This window comes from Onychostoma macrolepis, chromosome 08 (genome assembly GCF_012432095.1).
Source record: "Onychostoma macrolepis isolate SWU-2019 chromosome 08, ASM1243209v1, whole genome shotgun sequence".
NCBI lineage: Eukaryota > Metazoa > Chordata > Actinopteri > Cypriniformes > Cyprinidae > Onychostoma > Onychostoma macrolepis.
Window position 1 is genome coordinate 18,451,604 of NC_081162.1, and position 21,303 is coordinate 18,472,906.

The window sequence follows — 21,303 nt, forward strand, 5'->3', positions numbered from 1 at the left end:
AATGAAAAACAAACTTAAAATATATTTTTGCAGGCATTGCTTCCTACAATGTTTAGATTCATTAATCATAGCTATGCCTTCGATCCAGAACACGTCCATGCAAAAATGATTAGACTCAATGGCCACGGCGCATTGCTGTCAAATAGACGGTGACAGTGATGAATTGAGGGTAAACGGTACAATGCCAGAAATGAAATATTTAAGCGTGAAAAGACCCGATGGCATGCCTTCTATACAGAATACTGCACATTTTTTTTTTACAAAAACAACACGTTTGTGCTGTGTGGAAAAGAATCAAAGGAAAAAAGTTATCTTGTAGGAACTGACTGTCAGATTACTCCCTAAAATAGATGTAAAATATTTTCCGTTTAATTAGAAAAACAATGTGGCCTATAGCTATAACTGGAATTTACCTTAACATAGTGATCAATTGCTTTTATGGATAAAATGGCCATGCAATTTTACTGTAAAATATTAAAAAATGTTTATGGAACTAAAAATGAATGACTTAAAATATGTTTAGCAAGATAATACGTGCAAATTTACAGGTAGAAAAAAATATAAGTTAGAATTTCGATGAAACACAGCAAAACATTCCCTGAAGTCCCTGCAGGACACATCACATTCTATTCGTCAAAATACTTAGATTTCTTTTTTAAATCAGTACATATGTTACGCTTTATGTTTTTAGTTAATACTTACTGCATTATGCACTGTCCTGTGGGTTACCACTATGGTGTTTTTGTGTGAATAACACTGTGCTCTGCCAATACATTTTTTAGTTGTTCATCATGTGGTATGATCATTTACGGTACCACTTGTAATATTACAGTGGTTATTAGTAGTTATATTTTTATATATAGTTATATTTTTCGGGACAAAGTATATGCAGTAACATTATAGCAGCCTACTAAACATTATGCAGATCTACTAAACATTATAGCACTACAGATCTCAATTTTACAGTAAATGTAACCGTTTTTTTTTATTATTTTTTTTTACAAAGTCTTAATACATCTAATTAAAAGTCATCATCCATCTAATAGCCAGTGTGTTTTTTCAGTGATCAGTGTAGACCAGTGCTCTGTTCCATGACCGTCGAAATGTTAAACTCTCGTCCCCCGAAAGAACCTGTTCTCCCCTCCTCTTAACAAGCAGAGGGGGAAACATACAAGGCGTTCACGTTCTCTGCGCAGTCAAACTGGAAACTTGAGGGGCGCAGCGTAGAGTTTGTGCTCTCCACAGCTGGGCAGCTGGAGCGAAAGAGAGAAAGAAAGAGAGAGAGAGAGACAGGAGACAACGCGAATCCCTTTGAAAGTCTGGGGCAGGAGAATGGCGGAGGGGCAGAATGCTTTCCTTTCGAGACGGCAAATGTGAGCCCACAATCATCACCGGCGGAAAACATTTTATTTGTGCTGTGAAACCAGGAACAACTTTTAAACAACAGAGGTAACGGACCTGAGGGAAGCTCGAGGTGTCCTGTGCCCTCTCATCTCGAAATGAACTGTCACTCGGGACTACGATGGTTGGTAACTTTATGCGCTTTCTTTCAAGTGGGCTCACCCCGGGACACGCACCAGAGCACGCGGAAATGTGACAAGCCCGTCTCGGTGAGTCTGTCTGGTGCGCACTTTGAGAAGTTGCTTCGCGCGCACTGCACGCACCTTTGCAGAAGCTCGTAAATGGCATGTCATCAACATCTATCGTGCATGATATATTAGAGATCGCTGTTTGATCTTTTCCGCTGCTGATACGGGCAATTTGAAATAATTGAAATTCAAAAACTGAGTCGAAATCAATAAAATGGTTGTAACGTTTGATAAAAGTTCAGTTTAACTTAACTAAGTTCAATTTTTTTTAGTTGGATAAAATTAAAGGAAAAAAGGTTAAAATGAAAAAAGGTTAAAAAAAATTATCTGCACGCAGCAAATTATTTTTCCTCAGACTACAATTTATTCTAAACATAACTGTATCTGGCCACTAAAATACGTATCCATTTTGCAACAAATTCAAACTTAATTAAAAAAATAAAAAATAAAAAATAAAAATTGCTATTTTAAAACACAACATTAACTACTTTTGGTGTGAGGTTCAGTGGCGTTTTCGTTTCTTATTTAATTATTCTGCTTGATCTTGTTCTTCATATCATTAACAATACAAGTATACATAAAATAGCCTAGTTATAATGTAAATCTTAATAGACATTAGACATTTTATAGTGACATTATTTGCTGCAAAAACAAATATTTAATATAATTAATATATTTGTTGCATTTCAGTAATCAATTGAGTCATAATGGAATATTTATTTTAAAACAACAGTTATTTAGTGGCGTCCAGCCAGCCGCGTGTCACTTCTTGTCATGTAATCATAGAAATCTGGGCCAGAAAAATGCCTTTTTGTGCCAAGTGAAATACTACTAAAGTCTTGCCAGTGCAGTGCCAGTTTGTGTCAAAGGAAAAAGGGGGATGCCCCACGAGTGAATAGACTTCAAATGCATTTATATGGAAAAAATTCGCTGACCCCCATAAACTGATCAAGTTTCATTGAGACGAGAACTGTTAAAGTAGTTATCGAGCATATTTACTTCATTATGATTTGGCAATGCGCGAGGCTGTTTAACGCAATTAATGTCTCGCATTCATCTGAGCCATACAGTGTGTGGAGGAGAGGATTCATCGGTAGATGAGGAGAGATACATTGTATTCTATCAATCATATGCAATATCGACTATCCCAAGTTTTAAAAGCGATTGGTTCTTCACCCATTCAACACAGCGTTTGTGTATTTTTTAGGCAGAAATACAAAGTCTTTGTTAAACATAAGACGAAATTTAATGCATTATGCACGCAAACGTTCTACTGGTTTTGACAATTAATGTTTATCTTTTCCTGGAGATTTATATCATTAATGGTCTCATTGTCCAGGACATGACCTGTGCATTCTTAATGTAATTCATAATGCGCGAGTACTGCGAGGCCTGTTTTAGGTTAAGAAATTACTCCATAAAACAGAGCAGAGGGTCTGTGAATGTGACCTGCTCATACAGAATATATTACTTTAGTGTATAAGCTTCTCTCCAGTAAAGCTGGTCAGTGTTCGAACCATTTCCACAGGTGTCCAAATACAATATGAAGACATGAGCAGTCGCGAACACGTGGCCATTTCAGACATTAAGAGCTAATATATATATATATATATATATAAAGGAATAAATAACTGCAGTTTGTCGATGCACATTAAAATCAATGAGAAATAAGGATGTTGAACAAACAAACACAAATATTTAAAAGCTAGTTCTTAAAAATGCAATCTAATCTTTTTCTTGAAACACATAATAAAATTTTTAGAAAAAAATATATATATTTTGATTTTATGAGCCTGAAATGTCACGTGATGTGACCATCAAGGAAAAAGTACTAAAACACTTTGTGAAGTCCTTATTTTCAAAATCGTTATTTTCAAAAAGTGTTCAAATGTATTTTAAGGTAATTATATACACAAGTATATACATACTGTATGTGTATATATACATACACACACATCATGAAATAAAGGTACCCTCTCTCTTATTCACATGACAGCAAAATGATATTCTGCATGTTACACCCTGACAAAAATCTTAAAATGACATTAATTCAAAAGTAATCATAGAGGAGTTGTATTTGAATAATTTCTGTATGAACAGAATTTCTTAATGTAAGCAAGCATAAGATATCTGGGGAATAGCCAAACATCACTTGCAATTCTTTCTGCTCTCATTAACATCAGCTCTGACTCGTGGTTAATAAACTCTCAGCTGCTCTTTCCTGATCTGAGGTGGTTGAACAATTCATTAAATTTAAAGGTTGACTGTTTAAGAGTGAGTTGTTCATTGAAGGTTATATTTTACAAGGGCACAGCTATTGACAGCCTCAGCAACTAGTAAATACTTTAAAGTTTCAGAGGGTGCAGAACAGCAGAGGTTTGCAGCGCTGCAGAGTGTAAAGGCCCTTTTTACGAGGAGAGGCACACTGTAAACTAAGAACCCCAGTTAAACATTTCCACCACAGATTTAATACGCCAGCTCTATCAGTGCACTGGCATGAACCGAGTCCTCTGTGACACAGCTACTATACGGTGCTTTTTTCCCTCGGTTTGACTTTGAATAGGGAAAAAGTTAATGCATATGAATGCCTGTGACTTGTGGAATTCAGTTTGAGATTATTATATCAGTGTCTAACACTTCATCAGGCTGCGTTACGCAGTTGAAAACATAGATTATGATTTCTTATGATAATAAAATTGATATTTACCAAATATATAAGCTAATCTTCTCAATATGAAGTTGTTTGAGTTGTAACACTGATGTATTTCTTTCAGTTTGATGTTTGACCCTTTGACCCTAAAATCTCCTCTTCGTTTTTCCTTATCAAGCAGAAAGACATGAACTCCTTCCTGTGGACCGTGAAACGGCCTCCTCCTTACGCTCCGTCCTATCTGTTTGGGACAATCCACGTCCCGTACACTCGGGTCTGGGACTACATCCCCGAGAACTCGAAACGGGCCTTCCAGAGCAGCACCAATGTGTTCTTTGAACTGGATCTCACAGATCCCCTAACCATCTCAAAACTCACTAGCTGCCAGCTTCTGCCCAATGGAGAAAACCTCCAGACGTTACTGCCGCGTGATCTCTACCGCCGACTCAAGCGCCACCTGGACTACGTCAAACACATGATGCCCCTCTGGATGACGGCAGACCAGCGTGGCCGGGGACTTTATGCCGACTACCTTTTCAACGCCATCGCAGGGAACTGGGAACGCAAGAGGCCCGTATGGGTGATGCTGATGGTGAACTCGCTGACGGAAGCAGATGTGCGGTCGCGGGGAACTCCGGTGCTCGACCTGTTCTTGGCGCAGGAAGCCGATCGTCTCGGAAAGCAGACAGGTGCTGTGGAGAGGGTGGAGGAACAGTGCCATCCCCTGAATGGACTGAACTTCTCACAGGTCAGTGAGCAGGCAACCAGACAGAGAGTCCTGTGTGTGTGCTTTGGCAAGGGTGCATGGGAGATTTTTTTGGGGTTAAAAAAAAGGTGTTGTTATGGATTAAGTGATTATGAATATTCACAGACAAACAGAGCAGGGAGGAAATGAGATAAAAGTCTGACACAAAGTCTGGAGTTAAATCAGAGGGGGAGGGAGAGCAGCTGTCAGGCTGATAGATTGGTGTGGAAATCAATGCTGAATAAAATTTATGAGGTATAGAGGGAGAAAAGAGGATGACTGTCTGCCTGTGGGGTCGCACTGTCATCTGACACGTCTTGATTATCCTATTGCTGCCTGTCGAATGTAACATTAGAGTGAAAGATGGACAAACTAACCTAATTGCTTGATGATATGCAGGTGGAGGGTATCCAGCTTTTATTTCTGCACTGAAAAAGGAGTGGGTTAAAGATATGTAGAGTGTTTTGTTCCACGCACACACACACAGACACTACACTATTTTACATAGAATTTATATATTACATTTGAATAACTTATATATATATATATATATATATATATATATATATAGTAATACATTTCAAAAACTATATATGAAATTTATATTGTGTGTGTGTATGTGTGTGTGTACTGGTATATATGGTTTATGAGGACATGAATGTGTATAATGACATGGGTACTACAACTTAAACATGGTTTATGAGGACACTTCCTGTGTACCCGCAAAACAAAAGGCTTAAAAAACATACAAAACGGTGTTTTATGAAATTCAAAAATTGCCAGTAGTTTCCTGTAAGCGGTAGGTTTAGGTGTAGGGTTGGTGTACAGTTTGTACAGTATGAAAACCATTACGCCTATGGAGAGTCCCTGTAAACCACAAATGTGTGTGTGTGATTTAAAAAAATATGTAAACCTAACTTCTTATTTTATATGATTTTTAAAATGTTAAATTATATAATATATCAATTATTTAATATAAGGTTAAATGATTAAATTCTATTACATTTTAATCACACACACACACACACTATTAAATGAATTACATAGATATAAATATCAGAATTATATTATAAATACAAAGGTAATTTTAAAATATATATCAGTTTTTAAATGTCTAAACTATAAAAACATATATACATTACACACAAAATATATATACCGTATACACACACACACACACACACACACACACACACACACACACACACATTCACACACTCAATATATCTATCTATCTATCTATCTATCTATCTATATATATATATATATATATATATATATGTATATATAAAATACAAATTTAAAAAATATAGTAAAAAAAGCATTTTGTTAAAAAATTCCAAAATATTGTTTTGCGCTCTCAGGTTTTGCAGTCTCATAAGACCTCAACACAACCTCAATACACTGCTTACCACCACAAAACTTGCATCGGTGGCAGCAACACAGACATGAATGCTCACACTGCAACTGAATCTGTGAGCCGGGGCCCCTGTGTGACAGGCAACAGGGCTCCTGTGCTAATTTGAGAGGGTACAGGGGCAACATAGCCTCTCCACTTTCATCAGCACCTCCTAACTATGCTGTCAAAAAAGAACATGCCTGCAGGGCCTGCCAGCCACCCCTGTAAGGAATCGTGGGAAATGTGGACCCAGCGCAGGGTGACAGCTCTCTCATCTTTAATCTGGGAGAGGTCAAAATACCACTCTCATTCCCAGGCTGACAAAGTCAAAATATCTCTTTTTTAATGTAGCAGCAAAATAATACTTTCAGACAGAATGGGTTTTAGATAGAATTACAGTTCGGGATATTTATTGCATCAAATATTTCTTTGAGTATGAGTTTATTTTTCACTGCATTGCGTTCATATGCTAAATGTCACCAGAATGGGCTGAACAGATGGAGTTAGGCACTGCAATATGAACTGTTACAAAGTACTCTTAATGATTCTAGAAGTCTCTGCTTTAGATTCTGGCGAAGGCTCACCCAGCGATCCATTTTAATCACAGGGCTAATCAGCAAGCTTTTGAACATCTGAATTTCCTACAGCTTTCCGCCCAAAAATAGTCCCAGAAGAAGTAAAGAGCATGAAATGAAAATGACAGGCAAATGATTATGCTGTATTAGAATCCGAGGGATAATTTAAGCGCTGTGTTCGCCTGGAACGCTCAAGCAGGAGTGAGGTCAGACGGCAAGATCATGCGTGGAGGCAAGAAGGAAGGGGTTGGATGATGTGTAGGCTGTGGTGTCGCTGTGAGGCTTAATCTGAAACATGAGCCGCGGGATTGTGGGAGATCAGAGTTGGGAATGCTTCCAAATGCCGCTAGCCGGCGTATTAATCGTTCCCAATAAAAGTAACTGCCTACGATATCCTCAAACTTGCAGCGCTCCCTTTCTCTGGCTTTCGTGGCGTGAGTCATCAGTTGTCACTGGCATCTCCTCAGCACAGACACAGGATTTGTGTCAGCCGCCCTGGCCTTCACCTTGGGTTAAAGCAGTTAGCCTGACCTTTTCCTCTCTGTTCGCCAAGAGCTCAGGAAGTGCTTTGAGCTCAAAAGGTGCTACAGAAAAACAGGTCCCCATCTCAGTGCTGATGTGGTTCCTCGGAGGATAATGGGGTGCGATGCCTGGAGGATAGAGCGGTTTGCCTGGCCTGGCACAGATCCACGTCTGGCTCTCGGATGGAGTGCAGGGAGAAGTTGAGGAGCATTAGGGAGGGTTTGAAGTTCTCCTTGAAGTGAGTGGTGAGTTTCAAAGGCCACATGGAGCGCATGGTTCATCTCCAGCTCTGCAAACCTGGATGAACATGGACAGCTGGGTATGATAGGAAGCAACACACGCTTGCTAAAAGCATGCAGAATGCACCAAGTGATAGCAGTACCAGGTGTCTAGGGATGAAGGGCAAGTTGTTTATCTCTGGTTTTGTGAGAAAAGCTCCCATGATGCATTAGTGGACCTCATGCCTCATGCCTATGTAAGCAGGGTACGCAAGCATTCATCTTGGGGTCCCACTGTAGCAAGCATTTGAACATTGGGGGAGGAGATGAAAAATGTACAAGAGCACCATATATACGCCACCCTCCTCTGGGCTGAGGTCAAAGGTCGCAGCCTTGCTGACGATGTAGACAACCTCATGGATACTAGAGTCTCTGTGTGATACTGGCTAGCAAAGCAGGAAAGTCACAATGCTATTTTAGGCTCTGTGTAAAGAGTGAAAACCCCACTGCAAATTCGAACTCAGACTAGCAGAATAAAGTTGCTGGAACTCACACTTTTGCAGAAGCCACATCTGTTTTCAGCTGTGAAGAAGTGCTGAAGTGTTGATGGACCTTAGAGGGATAGAGTCTGTTAAAATGGGATTAACAGAAATATATAGGTCAAATACAGCAGAAATATTTGTACACTCACTGTGTAGTTGTCATGAGCTCTTCGTCATATTGTTATACAGCAATTAGTTCCAGTCCACTAATTTGTTTGTATCACTCTGTTTCTCTGTGTTTGCTACAGAGAATTCAAACTGTATTAACTACAGTCTTTTTGTTGGCAGAGAGAAAATAAACCATACTGTATATCCAGCCATATTGTGAATGAAATGTCAGTTACTTTATATTATTTGTTAACAACTTATAAGTTTGAGGTCAGTAAATTTTTTATAATACTTACTGAGCAAGGACATATTAAATGTATCAAAAGTGACAGTGAAGACATTTACAATGTTATAAAAGATTTTTATTTCAAATAAATGAATTCTTTTGAACTGTCCATTCAGAAAAACCTGAAAGAAAAAAAAAATCTATCACGGTTTCAACCAAAATATATTAAAATATAAAAGCAGCACATTTTCAACATTTTGTTTTTTAAATAATATGAAATATTTATTGAGAACCAAATCAGAATATAACAATGATTTCTGAAGAATCATGTGGCACTGAAAACTGGAGTAATGATGCTGAATATATATATTAAAATAGAATAGTTCTTATAAGTTGTACTAATATTTCTGCATTTTTAAACATAACCACAGCCTTGCTTATCATAAAAGACTTCTTTCAAACTACTGTAGCAACTTACAGAACATCACAAGCAAACGACTGAATCGCAGACATTTACTTTTGCTTGTATGCTTATTGTTTAATTAGAAATGTTATTAGGAATGATACCATGATGGAAAAAGTGTGGAAAATTTCCATCATACATTTGGCAAATGTCTCAGCTGGCTTGAGTTCAAAACAGTTCATCATCAGTATTCAGCTACAAATATTTACTCAGCACTCCATCTAATGGACCTCAGATAAATAATGCATATTTAAATGATAGAATTAAGGAGAATCGGACTTTTGCCGCATTTAAATATTTACATTCCAGGTCTCATGTGTAAGAACTGGGCGCTATGATCTGCTGGCATGAGCAAAAGCGTGATGGAAAAAGCAGCCACCTCTGTGCTCCTGCTGGATAACCTCCTAGCCCAAAATATTCTCTATACCTCTCTCTGTCTCCAGTTTTTTTCTCCCTCGTCCTCTTTGTGGAGCCTTTTTGCACACCTCTGTGACACTCTACCTGAAGAATGGAATATGAGTGTCAGCATGCAATGGAATTAGAATGACTGGAGAGTTAGAATAATATGGGAATGAGAACACATGAGCTTCAGTCTGGTGGAAGCAAAGATGTTATCATCAAATTCTTTCTTCATTGTTTCAAGATGGTATTGGAGCTTGGTGATTGCACGTGGCTGATTGGATGATGTTTTAAGCATGTCTTTAAATATTACCCAAGATTCTGGCACTCTCTATTTCATAAATGCTTCTGACTCAGGAATGACCTCGGTTTGTATATCCACAAATTCATTTTCTTAATTACCCATCGTGCTGTTAAAGAAATGCAGTTTTCATTTGGAGGATGTCCACTAGGGGACTTCAATGATATCAAGAGCAAATGTGCTTAAAAGTGACACCGGAGCCAAATCAGGCGATCTGCGGGGTCCGTGAGCATACACGCGGCAGTCAAACCGCTGGCCTAATTACTTAATTGGCCTTTCTAATGACTAAATTGCCCCCTGCTGTCCAGAACCACTTAGACAATTATGTATTGGCCTGAAAAGGAGGCTTGCTCTGGAATTCACTGAAGTGGAAAAGCCAAGCCATGGATACCATGAATGTTTACTTTCATCAAATGGGAGGTATTTACCTACATCAAAGTGCCATCTTACCCAGAGCGTGGCACACACACAGCGAGGAAGCAGTGCTCTGTCTGTGCTGAGGGTGCGGCCTTCCTCGCAGAGGAAATTATCCATGCAGTACACAGGTTTGTGCCCCACAAACATCCTGTTTGCGGCTTTCTGTCAAGTTTAAAATAGAAGTAGAGACAGTTAATAAGTGTAATGAAATTTGACTCAACAGCAAAAGATGTGTCTGGGGGTGTAACACTACCATTCAAAAGTTAAGTCGGTAAGATTTAAAAAAATGTTCACCAAGGGTGCATTTATTTGATTAAAATCACAGTAAAAACAGTAATATGTGACCCTGGACCACAAAACCAGTCTTAAGTCGCTGGGGTATATTTGTAGCAATAGTCAAAAATACATTGTATGGGTCAAAATTATCGATTTTTCTTTTATGCCAAAAATCATTAGGATATTAAGTAAAGATCATGTTCCGTGAAGAAATTTTGTAAATTTCTTACCGTAAATGTACCAAAACTTAATTTTTGATTAGTAATATACATTGCTAAGAACTTCATTTGGACAACTTTACAGGCGATTTTCTCAATATTTTGATTTTTTTTGCACCCTCAGATTCCAGATTTTCAAATAGTTGTACCAAATATTGTCCTATTCTAGCAAACCATACATCAATGGAAAGCTTATTTATTCAGCTTTCAGAGGATGTATACATCTCAATTTCGAAAAATTGACACTTAAGATTGGTTTTGTCGTCCAGGGTCACATATTATGAAATATTATTGCCATTTAAAATAACTACTTTCTATTTTAATATATTTTTAAATGTAATTTATTCCTGCGATGGCAAATCTGAATTTTCAGTAGCCAGTACTTATGTCTTTAGTCACGTGATGCTTCAGAAATCATTCTAATATGCAGATTTGGTGCTTAAGAAAAATTTATTATTAATGTTGAAAACAGTTGTGCTGCTTAATATTTCTGTAGAAACATGATACATTTTGTAGGATCCTTTGATCAATAGAAAGTTAAAAAGAAAAGCATTTATTTGAAATATAAATCTTTTGAAACATTATAAATCTTTTTACTGTCTATTTTCATCAATATAATACATTGTTGCTGATTAAAAGTATTAAGAAAAAATCTGACTGACTCAAACTTTTTAATAGTACTGTACATAATTCTCATAATATATATATTAACAAAGGAGGTGTTTTGAGCTGTAGTGGCAGTGCTTTAACAGGAATGAATGTAGAGCTTTAGCGCCTTGCTGAGAGTTGGTATTAGACCTTTAGCTCGCTAAAATATAGCTTACTGTCTGAGTGCTAAAAACCTTCTCCTTTAAAGAATTGTCTCTGAAATATTTAAGAAAAAAAGTCAAATAGTGAGTTAATCTAAATCTCATTACTCAACTAACCCAATCCTAATTTATATACACTTAGGGTGTGCTTGACAGGGTTAGATGAACATGCTCCTCCCAAACTTTCATTTAAAGCTCCATATAAATGTCTTAACATACAGAAATTGAGGCTGATTTTGTGCATGCAAGTTGTTGTTAACAGTGAATGGTCCCTGGTGCTTCTTATTGTTAGTGATTCATGAAACATCTCAATGACTGAATGAATGGTCTGTCTCGTTAAGTCTGTTGTGCTACAGTATTCCAACCCTAATGAATTCTGCACATTGGGGATAGATCGTGCTCAAGCAGCAGAGCTATGAGCTCCCAGCAGCTGGGAATGCACAAGACAGAGTGCTATTCCACACAGCTGTGATCCCAGCGCCAAGATCCAGCTTTCTTTTCCTTTCTCTTCATCTTCTTCACTGCATTCCTTCTTTGAGAATGGAACAGTCATTTCATCTTTGCTTTAATGGCCTCACGTCACGCGAGAGGTCGCCCACCGGCTGTCTTACCTATCAGCGAGAACAAGGCCTAAATACAGTAAAAAACACACATACACACAGATACAAGCGATGGGTGTTACATCGGATAACACACTACAAACACTCTTCAGACAGTCAACAGATAAAGAGGTTTTCAGAGTGTTCCCTCTTCATAGGAAAGATTCTGCGGCGACTGACCACAAACATGGCACCCTTTCAGAAATATGGAGGAGACTTTCCAGCATCGCTTTTGTTAATGGAACAAAGAACAGAGATTGAAATGAGACTGAAATATATTTGTCATGTGCACACTCTAACTACTTGTGTGGTCAACGTCATCACCTTTAAAAGTGCATAATTGTAAGACACTGCCTTTAAAATAAGAAAGTGAATATTATATATTGTTTGGGGCTAGTACGTTTGTTGTTTTTTTTCAGGAAGAAATTAATATTTGTATTTAGAAAGGAAAATTGTGATTAATGTGATAAGAAATGATCACATATTAAGAAAAGAGCTCTGAGATGACACTGAAAACTGGAGCAATGGCTGCTGAAAATTCAGCATTGCCAACACAGAAATAAATCAAATTTTAAAATATATTAAAACAGAATTGTATTAACTAGTTATAATATTTCACAATATAACTCTTTTTACTGTATTTTTTAATAAACCTTGCTGATTGGCATAAGAAGAAAAAAACATCTTACCTACCCTTCCCCAAACTTTTAAATGATAGTGTGTGTGCACGTAAGTGCATGTAAGTCTATACAGTATACTGTATGTCTATATTTATCTTACTAATTTAACTAATGCTACATGGGCAGGGGAAGCAATGTGCCAATAATATTTTGTCTTAAAGGGATAGTTCACCCAAAAATGAAAATTCTGTCATTAATTACTCGCCCTCATGTTGTTCACCTTAAGACCTTTGTTCATCTTCAGAACACAAATTAAGATATTTTTGATTAAATCTGAGAGCTTTCTTACCCTGAATAGACAGCAAGACAAGTACCACGTTCAAGGCCCGGAAAGGTATAAGGACATTGTTCAGTTGTGTTGCTGTCTATACAGGGTCAGAAAGCTCTCAGATTTCATCAAAAATATCTTAATTTGTGTTCCGAAGATGAACGTAAGTAATTAATAACAGAATTTTCATTTTTGGGTGAACTATCCTTTTAACACATTTCAACCTCTTTCAATCAAATCTTAATGGATAAAATCAAGTCTCGCTTTACATTATTCAACACTGACTACTCTGTCTCATTGAATAATCTGTAACATTTCAGTTAAATGTATTGCGAACACTGTTTCATAATCATAATCCAGAAACCTTCCATGCTAGGTTACAGTGGATCCAGGGGTCTTTTTCTGCATCTTATCAGGTCCATAGCACACATGGACAGCCTCTCGGTGACCTCTGCTCTAATACGATCCATACTCTCCCTAAACACACCTCTGGGTCCTGCCCGCACATGTGTGCACAAAGCCCATGAGTCGAATAAAGATGGGAATATGGCTACTTTTGTGACCCCTGAACAAGCAGGCACGTGCATGCAGAGGAAGAATCATTGCAGTAATCACAACTTTCACGATCCTAATAGAGGGTTTTGCACTATAAAGCTTTAGCCAGACTACTATTGTTTGAACAGATGCTGCTATCCACTGGTATAAAACACAGCTCTCTTCTTTTATCATTTCTACCTCCGCCTCAGACAAAGTTTTCATAGCTCGCCCCCGCCGGGCTAGGACTGATGTGAAAAACGCCCGCTGGATCGCTAGAAATGCGGCTCTTCTCATAAAGTTTTACAGGCGTGCACATAAATCCTCTGATTCCCTGTCAACCTCTTCCCTTCAAAACCGGTTTCCCGTCACTTTGTCACCGTAACCTCTGTGGTCTCGGAGTCTGAACAACCCCTGATCATCAGCGCCTGGGGCATAAAGACAGGCTTCAGTGACATTAACAAGGTCTCATACTCAGTTACACAGTTATCGCCATTCTGGTCTTGAGAAAGGCATCATGGGAATGATTGTACATCCCTCCATCCATTTTTTTTAATGAGATCAGAATGAGATCAGACAAATTCAGTCCCACTTCATCAATAAATGAGGGATGTAAAATAGTGCTCACTGTTCATGGCTGTTAGAGAGTGGATTATATAGCTACATGTGGAACCAAGTACATCCACAGCACTTGTTTATGGCATTTGGAGGGCTTTTTTTCCCAGTCCGTCTAAGACGACAGCAGATAGGTCCAGTTTAGCACACGATTAGGTTTCTGCACTGCGCTAATACTGGTTTAGTGCCAGTGACATCACGGGGGGACGCTGACATGTATCCATTACTAACGGTTCATCACCCAGTCTTGTTTTATCCCCACTCCTTTATTCTTAAATATTCTTAACCCATCTCTGCTCTTACTCTCAACTGTTCACAGCCTTCATTCAGGGCTCCTAATGCTCTTTACAAAGCATAAAAATTATAGTTTATAATTTATAATTCCACGCAAACATAGAAGTGGTTATCAAGTGTCTCTTTTCCCTACACTGACAGTGAGCATAATAAATACTGTATTTTATTAAAAGTGTCAATAAATGCTGGCACCGAAATACATAATGAACAATTAAAAAAAGAAACAAATAAGATTAAAATTTCATTTTTGGACATTGATTCACATTTAAAAGTTAAAAAAAATTATTTATATATGTATTAGTTGCTTTTAATGAAGGATTTCTTTTTATTAGTTTGGCACTGATCCCTTTTCAATTTCACTTTGTGGACAAAAGGTAGTTTTGACATACTGCTAAAAATTTCATATGAAAGTGATATGGATTTAGAATGGGGGTAAATAAATGGTACTAGAATTTTCATTTTTGGGTGAACTATCCATTAATGTCATTGCTAAAAGTTTTTAGGTCTGTCTTTGGTTGATAAATTTCCTTTGCTTACATTCCTTACAGTGCACAAAACTGTCCAACCTTCAGGCTGTCCTTGAGTTAAATACTTCTACCCCCGTGTTTTTATAATCTTTTTTTTTTTCTTTCCAGAAACCATATACTGTTGATTCACCCTACAGAGAGATTCTGGTTAGCCACTCAGTGTTCCATTGTTTAAGTCATTTGTGGAGTTGACACATGGTGTTTGTCTGCTACCCCGGTTGTCTGCTGGTTGAACTTTCAACATTCGGATGTTCTTGTTTTACGTATGTAAAAACAGACTGATTGAAAGAAGAGATCTTTTGCCTTTTCCCTATTTGTGGCCAAGAAAAGAGATGTTTTGGCGTATCGTTCCTCTCATCTTCCCTGTTTTTCCTCCGCCTCAGATCTCGCTCAATTTCACCTGCCATTTAATGTTCCGATTCCTGTTCTCCACCTCTCTTCTTTCTCAGCTTTCCCTCTGCACTCCCACTGGAACAGCTCATATGTAATATCAAACACATGGCAACGTTTATAGAAGGCAAATGAGTTGAGAAATCAAATTTGCTTAACGATTCCAGCTCTGGTTCTTCAGGAAACTGTTACCATGGGAAATGATGATGGGCATCTGAAATTACACCCTCCAGACAGAAAGACAGGAAGAGAGAGAGAAAAAGTGAGAGAAATCTCAGGTTTTCAGGTTCAAAGTAGGGCAAAGAGGGCACATGTCTGATTTTTTTTTTTTTTTTTTTTTGGGGCCTGATTAATTAATTTTGTAATTAATTACTAAAATTAATGCATTAAAACTAACTGAAATAAAAATGAAAGCTAAATATAAATAGAAAAAATAGAAAAAAATAATGAACAATCAAAAAACTAAAATTTTTGAAAATTAAAAGCAAACTCTATTTAACAAATAAAAACATACAGTACATAAAAATGCTAAAGAAGGAAAAAAGAAAGAAAGAACAATAAAACCCAGTAAGCACCTCAGAGGAAAAGCTCCTTGATACACCATTATTTTATAAATACAGTTTAATTGTGTTTATAACTTGTAAAAGGGCAACATCAACAATGAATGAAAATGAGGAAAAGCAAAGATTGGGAACAGGGATATACTATGGTACCATCTCACATTCTTTCTGCTGCGAGCTGGACACCGAGAAAGAGAGAGAGAGAGGCGGGGGTTCGGGTGGGAGTGAACACGCAGGCCTATTCAGATAGCATAGTTTGGCTTGGCAGCGAAAAGCCTGTGTGTAAGCAGTCTGGGTAATTGGTTTCTGATGCCCCTGTCAGTTTTCGGCCAGACCACCTGCCCAAGGGAGGAGGTAGAGAGAGAGCAAAAAGAGACTTGCACTACAGCATCTCTATCCCACCCATCAAGCTCTTAACCCTCCCTGACTTTCCAAAACGCCGTAGCCCCCACTGCAACACTGGTTCATTCACGGGACCCATGTACAGTGTATTTGATTGTGATGATGGTCAGATGGGCATCACAGTACGAGAACAGCTCTGGCGAGGCTCGGTCGTCCCTCGAGCAGGGTGCCAGCGGATATGTGCACCACAAGGCAACTTTACAGAACCTCTAATGTGAAAAATATGGCTTCAGGCACTCATCCGTGCCAGAGAGCGCTTTTCCGTGGCTAGCCATGATATTCGATCGACATGCATTAGCAAATCCTTTCGTTTTCAAGTGCATAAATCATGCTTCTCTGTTCCGGCTCTCACAGGTAACAGCCATAACAGCTATTTCTCAATGTTTTAAGCAAAAAAAAAAAGACGTATGAGGGACTTTATCTGCCATGTCTGAGCGGCAACAGCGCTCAAAGCACCGTTCCAGAGAGACAGATCGCTGTCAGCGTGCCAAAAGCAGGGAGATGGAGAAAATAGATGTGCGAGAGAAAGATTGTGTGTATAACGGACACCTTCCAGACGTAGCTCAGCTATTATGGCGGCCAACTCAAGCACATGGCTGTGGTGTGAATGGCTTTTTAATGCCTGCTAACAGCAGTGGTATTTAGCACAGTGGCGAACTGGAGATGGGGAGAGGGTGTCGACAGAGCGGGGACGGGTCTTTCCAGCCATCCCTGACCGAGCCGAACACGTCAGCTTTCCTCGGTGTCCACTAATCCTGAATATTACCACCATCTATGCTTGCTGGATTCGGTTAGAACTACATGTAAAGGAGGCCAAAAATGACTTGAAAGGCTCAAAAAACATCTTGGAGTGGTTCAATTAATGGTATAATGTGTTTTTGCTGGAATAATGCAGAGAGGAATTAGCTGAGAGTTTAAAACACGGGTGGGGAGATGTATTAGGACATTGTTGTGATTCCAGGGAGTGTGTTATTATAGCGCCACGTTTGGCCCACCAGCTGAAGCAATTACGGATTTTATGGCTTTTCAGTCCAAGATTTACATATTTCAACACCTTTGACTCCAGCCCTGAGATGACCTCAGTGTCTCTATAACTTTGAAAGGCAGTTATACCGCTCGGCACACACAAATGTTTACTGTGTTTGTATATATGTGTGCTTAAGACACTTTCGGTGTCAGCTGGTATGTGTACAGCCACAACCTGTAGCTTCAGTTGTAAATTCCCCAACAAATTCCTAAAAACAGGTCAAAAGAGGGTGAAACAGATCACTACATACAGTATAAGACTGAATACACTTTGGAGAGAAGTTAAAGGAATGTTCTAAGTTCAAAATAAGTAAAGCTCTATTAACAGCATCTGTCTTTCACAGAAAATAATTTGGACTCGTCTCTTAGTTTCTAAACATCACTTTTAAGTAATGCACTCACAATGGAAATTGAAAGTGCGCGGCTTTGTGCCATGATAAATGATAAAAATGCAGTATTTCAAAGGGATAGCCACAAGACAAACATTACGAGTGTCAATGTGTAAAATGAATACCTTAAAGGGATAGTTCACCCAAAATTCTGTCATCTTTACTCGCTCTCATGTCATTCCAAACCTGTATGCATTTCTTTCCTCTGCTGAACACAAAGAAAAATATTTTGAAGAATGTTGATAACCAGTTTCAGTTCCCATTGACTTCCAGTGTATTTTTTGTCTATAAAATGGAAATCAATGGGAATCAAAACTGTTTAGTCACCAACATTCTTCAAAATATTTTTGAAAAGTAGGAACGCCATACAGGTTTGGAATGACATGTATATGAGTAAACGATGACATAATTTTGGTTGAACTACCCCTTTAATTAATAATATGCACTGTTAGAAAATGTAAAGGTGTATCTTTTTAGAGTCAAATTGAGCTAGTGACAAACTGTTGTACACTTAAAGTTTAAAAGCTTTGCACAAATTAAATATTACTGTTAACAAGGAGAGATGTATTCAGATGTTTTGTTTTTTTCTGCAGTAATCGACAGCTATGATAGCTTGTGCTATTGCTAGAGTATTTTAAACCCAAAATGTTCCTTTAATGACACTTATAAAATGGATAGGTTCCAGCTGTAAAATCTCATTGGATGAGCCACGTAGATGTAAATTAGCCAAACGAACACTTGTGACCGCACATCAGATGAATTCCATATCAGTGCACCATCTTGTCAACAGCCTGTAGTTAAGCTAATGAATGATATTACTTGGTGGAAAACTTGATTCTTGTAATTACTACAATCAAAGAACTAAAAAAATGTATTGAACCATACATGCCTATTTATATTGATCTATCTTATGAGTTATTCTTACAAGGTTACAAAGTATTCTTTTCTAATCAAGTTTACATCTATATTTATGCATTGCATTTTCAAGATATACACTTTATCAATTCATGCATTCATGGGAATCAAACCCATGACCCATGGCGTCGCTTAATTTGATCTGTTAAGGCACAGCATTTCTCTGTTCAGTAGGCACAACTAACTAAGAAAGGGGTTAAAATGTAAGAAAGATTTAAAATGAAATCCATCTACCAGGGGACTTCTGTGCATGTGTGTGCATTCTCTTCCATAATGCCTTTACCAGCCAAATGCGGACCCCCTCCCACCTTGTGTTCTTCGGGAGCCGTGACCCCGCTGTGTAGAGGTCGAGTGTGACAGCGCTCCGTATATTGCGAGAAAAGCACACAGGAGCTTGTTAACTTACTGAGCCACATGGCCCCCTGCCGCTCACTCTGTTTGGAGTGCCATCCGTCTCGGGGGTGAACGAGCCCCAGTACGGTGTTACAGAGCAGAGACGTTTTCCCCCACCCTTAGAGCTGTCCACGGTGAAACAGCCATCCATCAACCTGTAGAATACAGGCCTGCAGGGGCCCCTCTCGAACCTGCCACGGGTCCAGGCCAAACTCAGGAGGAAACATCCCTCTCCAAACAAGCCCTTCAAGAGGCACCCTGCCCCTCAGGAGAGAGACAAAGAGGCATGAAAGAGATGCAAGGAGTCATTTGAAACACATTATCCATAGAGGAAAAGTAGGAGCTAATGGTTTTCCTCTGAGCGGGAAATGGAAAGAGAGATGGTTAGAGCAAGAGAGAAAGAGCACCTTTAGTGGACTCTGTAGGACACTTTGCATCCAAAGAAAACGCTCCTGCCTTTTTGTTTATTGTGGTAATAACACATTTAATGTGGTGATAGACAACATCAGTACATTTGATTCTGTCTGCATTGAGGCTCTGTCATTATTGGCTATGTGTGTGATCTGGGTCGGTTTTAAGGCTGATGTTACTATGACTCACAGGGATCTTTTGGTTTAGTTTTAAGTCTCAGAACTCAAACACAAATAAATACTGATTATTAGCTCCAGTCCCTTAGGATTTTGTTTCAAAGAGTGAAAGTAAAAGCAGGGATGCCCTGATATTAAATGTATTGCTGATACAATAAGTCAATAATTATTTCCAATAGTTATTTCCATTATTTCCTGATAACAGATGAATACCCAATATTAACATTCTATAGTAATTTGTATATTACATGCTACATGTGAGTTTTTGCATCACAACATTGCATTATAAAGTATTAAAAATAAACATTTTAATTTTGAGATTACATAATAAATTTAAGAATATAAATTGTATGAGATTAAAAAATAGATTTAAATATTAGTGTTTTAAATATAAAAATTAAGTGAGTGTTAGATGATGGTTAAGGTACTCTAAAAAAGAAAAAAATAGGGGAAAAGAGCATGCACAATTAACCTATATCGAACATGTAATTAAGTGGTAACACTTTAGAATACTGTTCCGTCGTTAATGAATAACTACACAGGAATGGCCACACAAATGGCTAATGCACTATTAACATTGTAGTAACTACTATTAACTAACAAGAAACTCTGATTAACGATTTAAGTAATAGCGCTAAGTTGAAACTGAAATACTAACTATTAGCTAACCAATAACTACAATTTTTTTTTTCATATATCCTGAGAACTCCTAAGAACTACTTTATACAGGTTCATAATTAATGTGAATTATGCATAATGAATAATTCATTCTAAAATGAAGATCATGGTAACCCACTAGTAATGACTCAAGCATTACCAAATCCTTCTAAATGAACTAATAATTACTTGGATCAAGTGAAAATCGTCATAACTTCCTAATATTGACTGATGTCATTGTGAGCTTTTGATATATATGTAAGGTTTTGGATAGTAATGACTCATGTGTTACTACATCCTTCTGAAGAAACTACTAATTATTTGCATCAGTATTCTAAAGTGAAGATCACGGTAACCCACTAGTAATGATTTAAGTGTTACCAAATCTAGCAAAATGAATTACTAACCAGGACCTTACAAAAACCTCAAAAGTTTACAATGACTTCAGTAGTTACTAGGGAGTTATCACGATCTTCACTTTAGAATACTGATCCAAAAAATGACAAATTCCTTGAGAAGGATGTAGTAACACCTGAATAATTACTATCCAATACTTTACAAAAACCTCAAAAGCTTACAATGATTTCAGTCATTACTAGGGAGTTATCATGATCCTCACTTTAGAATACTGATCCAAATAATTAGTAATTCCTTCTGAAGAATTTGGTAATACTTGAGTCATTACTAGTGGGTTACCATGACCTTTACTTTAGAATGAATTATACATTATGTATTATTCATATTAATTATCAACCTGTATACAGTAGTTCTTGGGGAGGTATGAAAAAAATAGTTACTGATTAGCTAATAGTGAACTACCACATTCGATTAAGCACTATTACTTACTAATTCATTAATCAGAGTTGCTTGTTAGTTACTAGAGGGCTTATATTGTGTTACTCATGTGTTCTTGTGCAGTTATTCATTAATGATGGAACAGTATTCTAAAGTGTTACCAAATAAGTTAGTAAGTAAATAATTAAATACATACATAAAAATTTAAACCTATA

General features: G+C 37.8%; 1 protein-coding gene across 2 annotated transcripts in view; it reads left to right on the forward strand.

Moving 5' to 3' along the window:
* The first annotated feature begins 1,090 nt into the window (after window positions 1-1,090).
* The window catches only part of trabd2b (TraB domain containing 2B), a 68,308-nt gene continuing 48,095 nt past the window's right edge, over window positions 1,091-21,303 (forward strand). The window contains exons 1-2 of one of the 2 annotated variants that reach the window (XM_058784464.1): window positions 1,091-1,610; window positions 4,421-4,987. In XM_058784464.1, coding sequence (XP_058640447.1) covers window positions 1,500-1,610; window positions 4,421-4,987 — 678 coding nt within the window. In that variant the 5' untranslated portion in view covers window positions 1,091-1,499. Of the gene's footprint in view, window positions 1,611-4,417; window positions 4,988-21,303 lie in introns of both variants that reach the window. The other variant, XM_058784463.1, reaches the window with a different exon arrangement.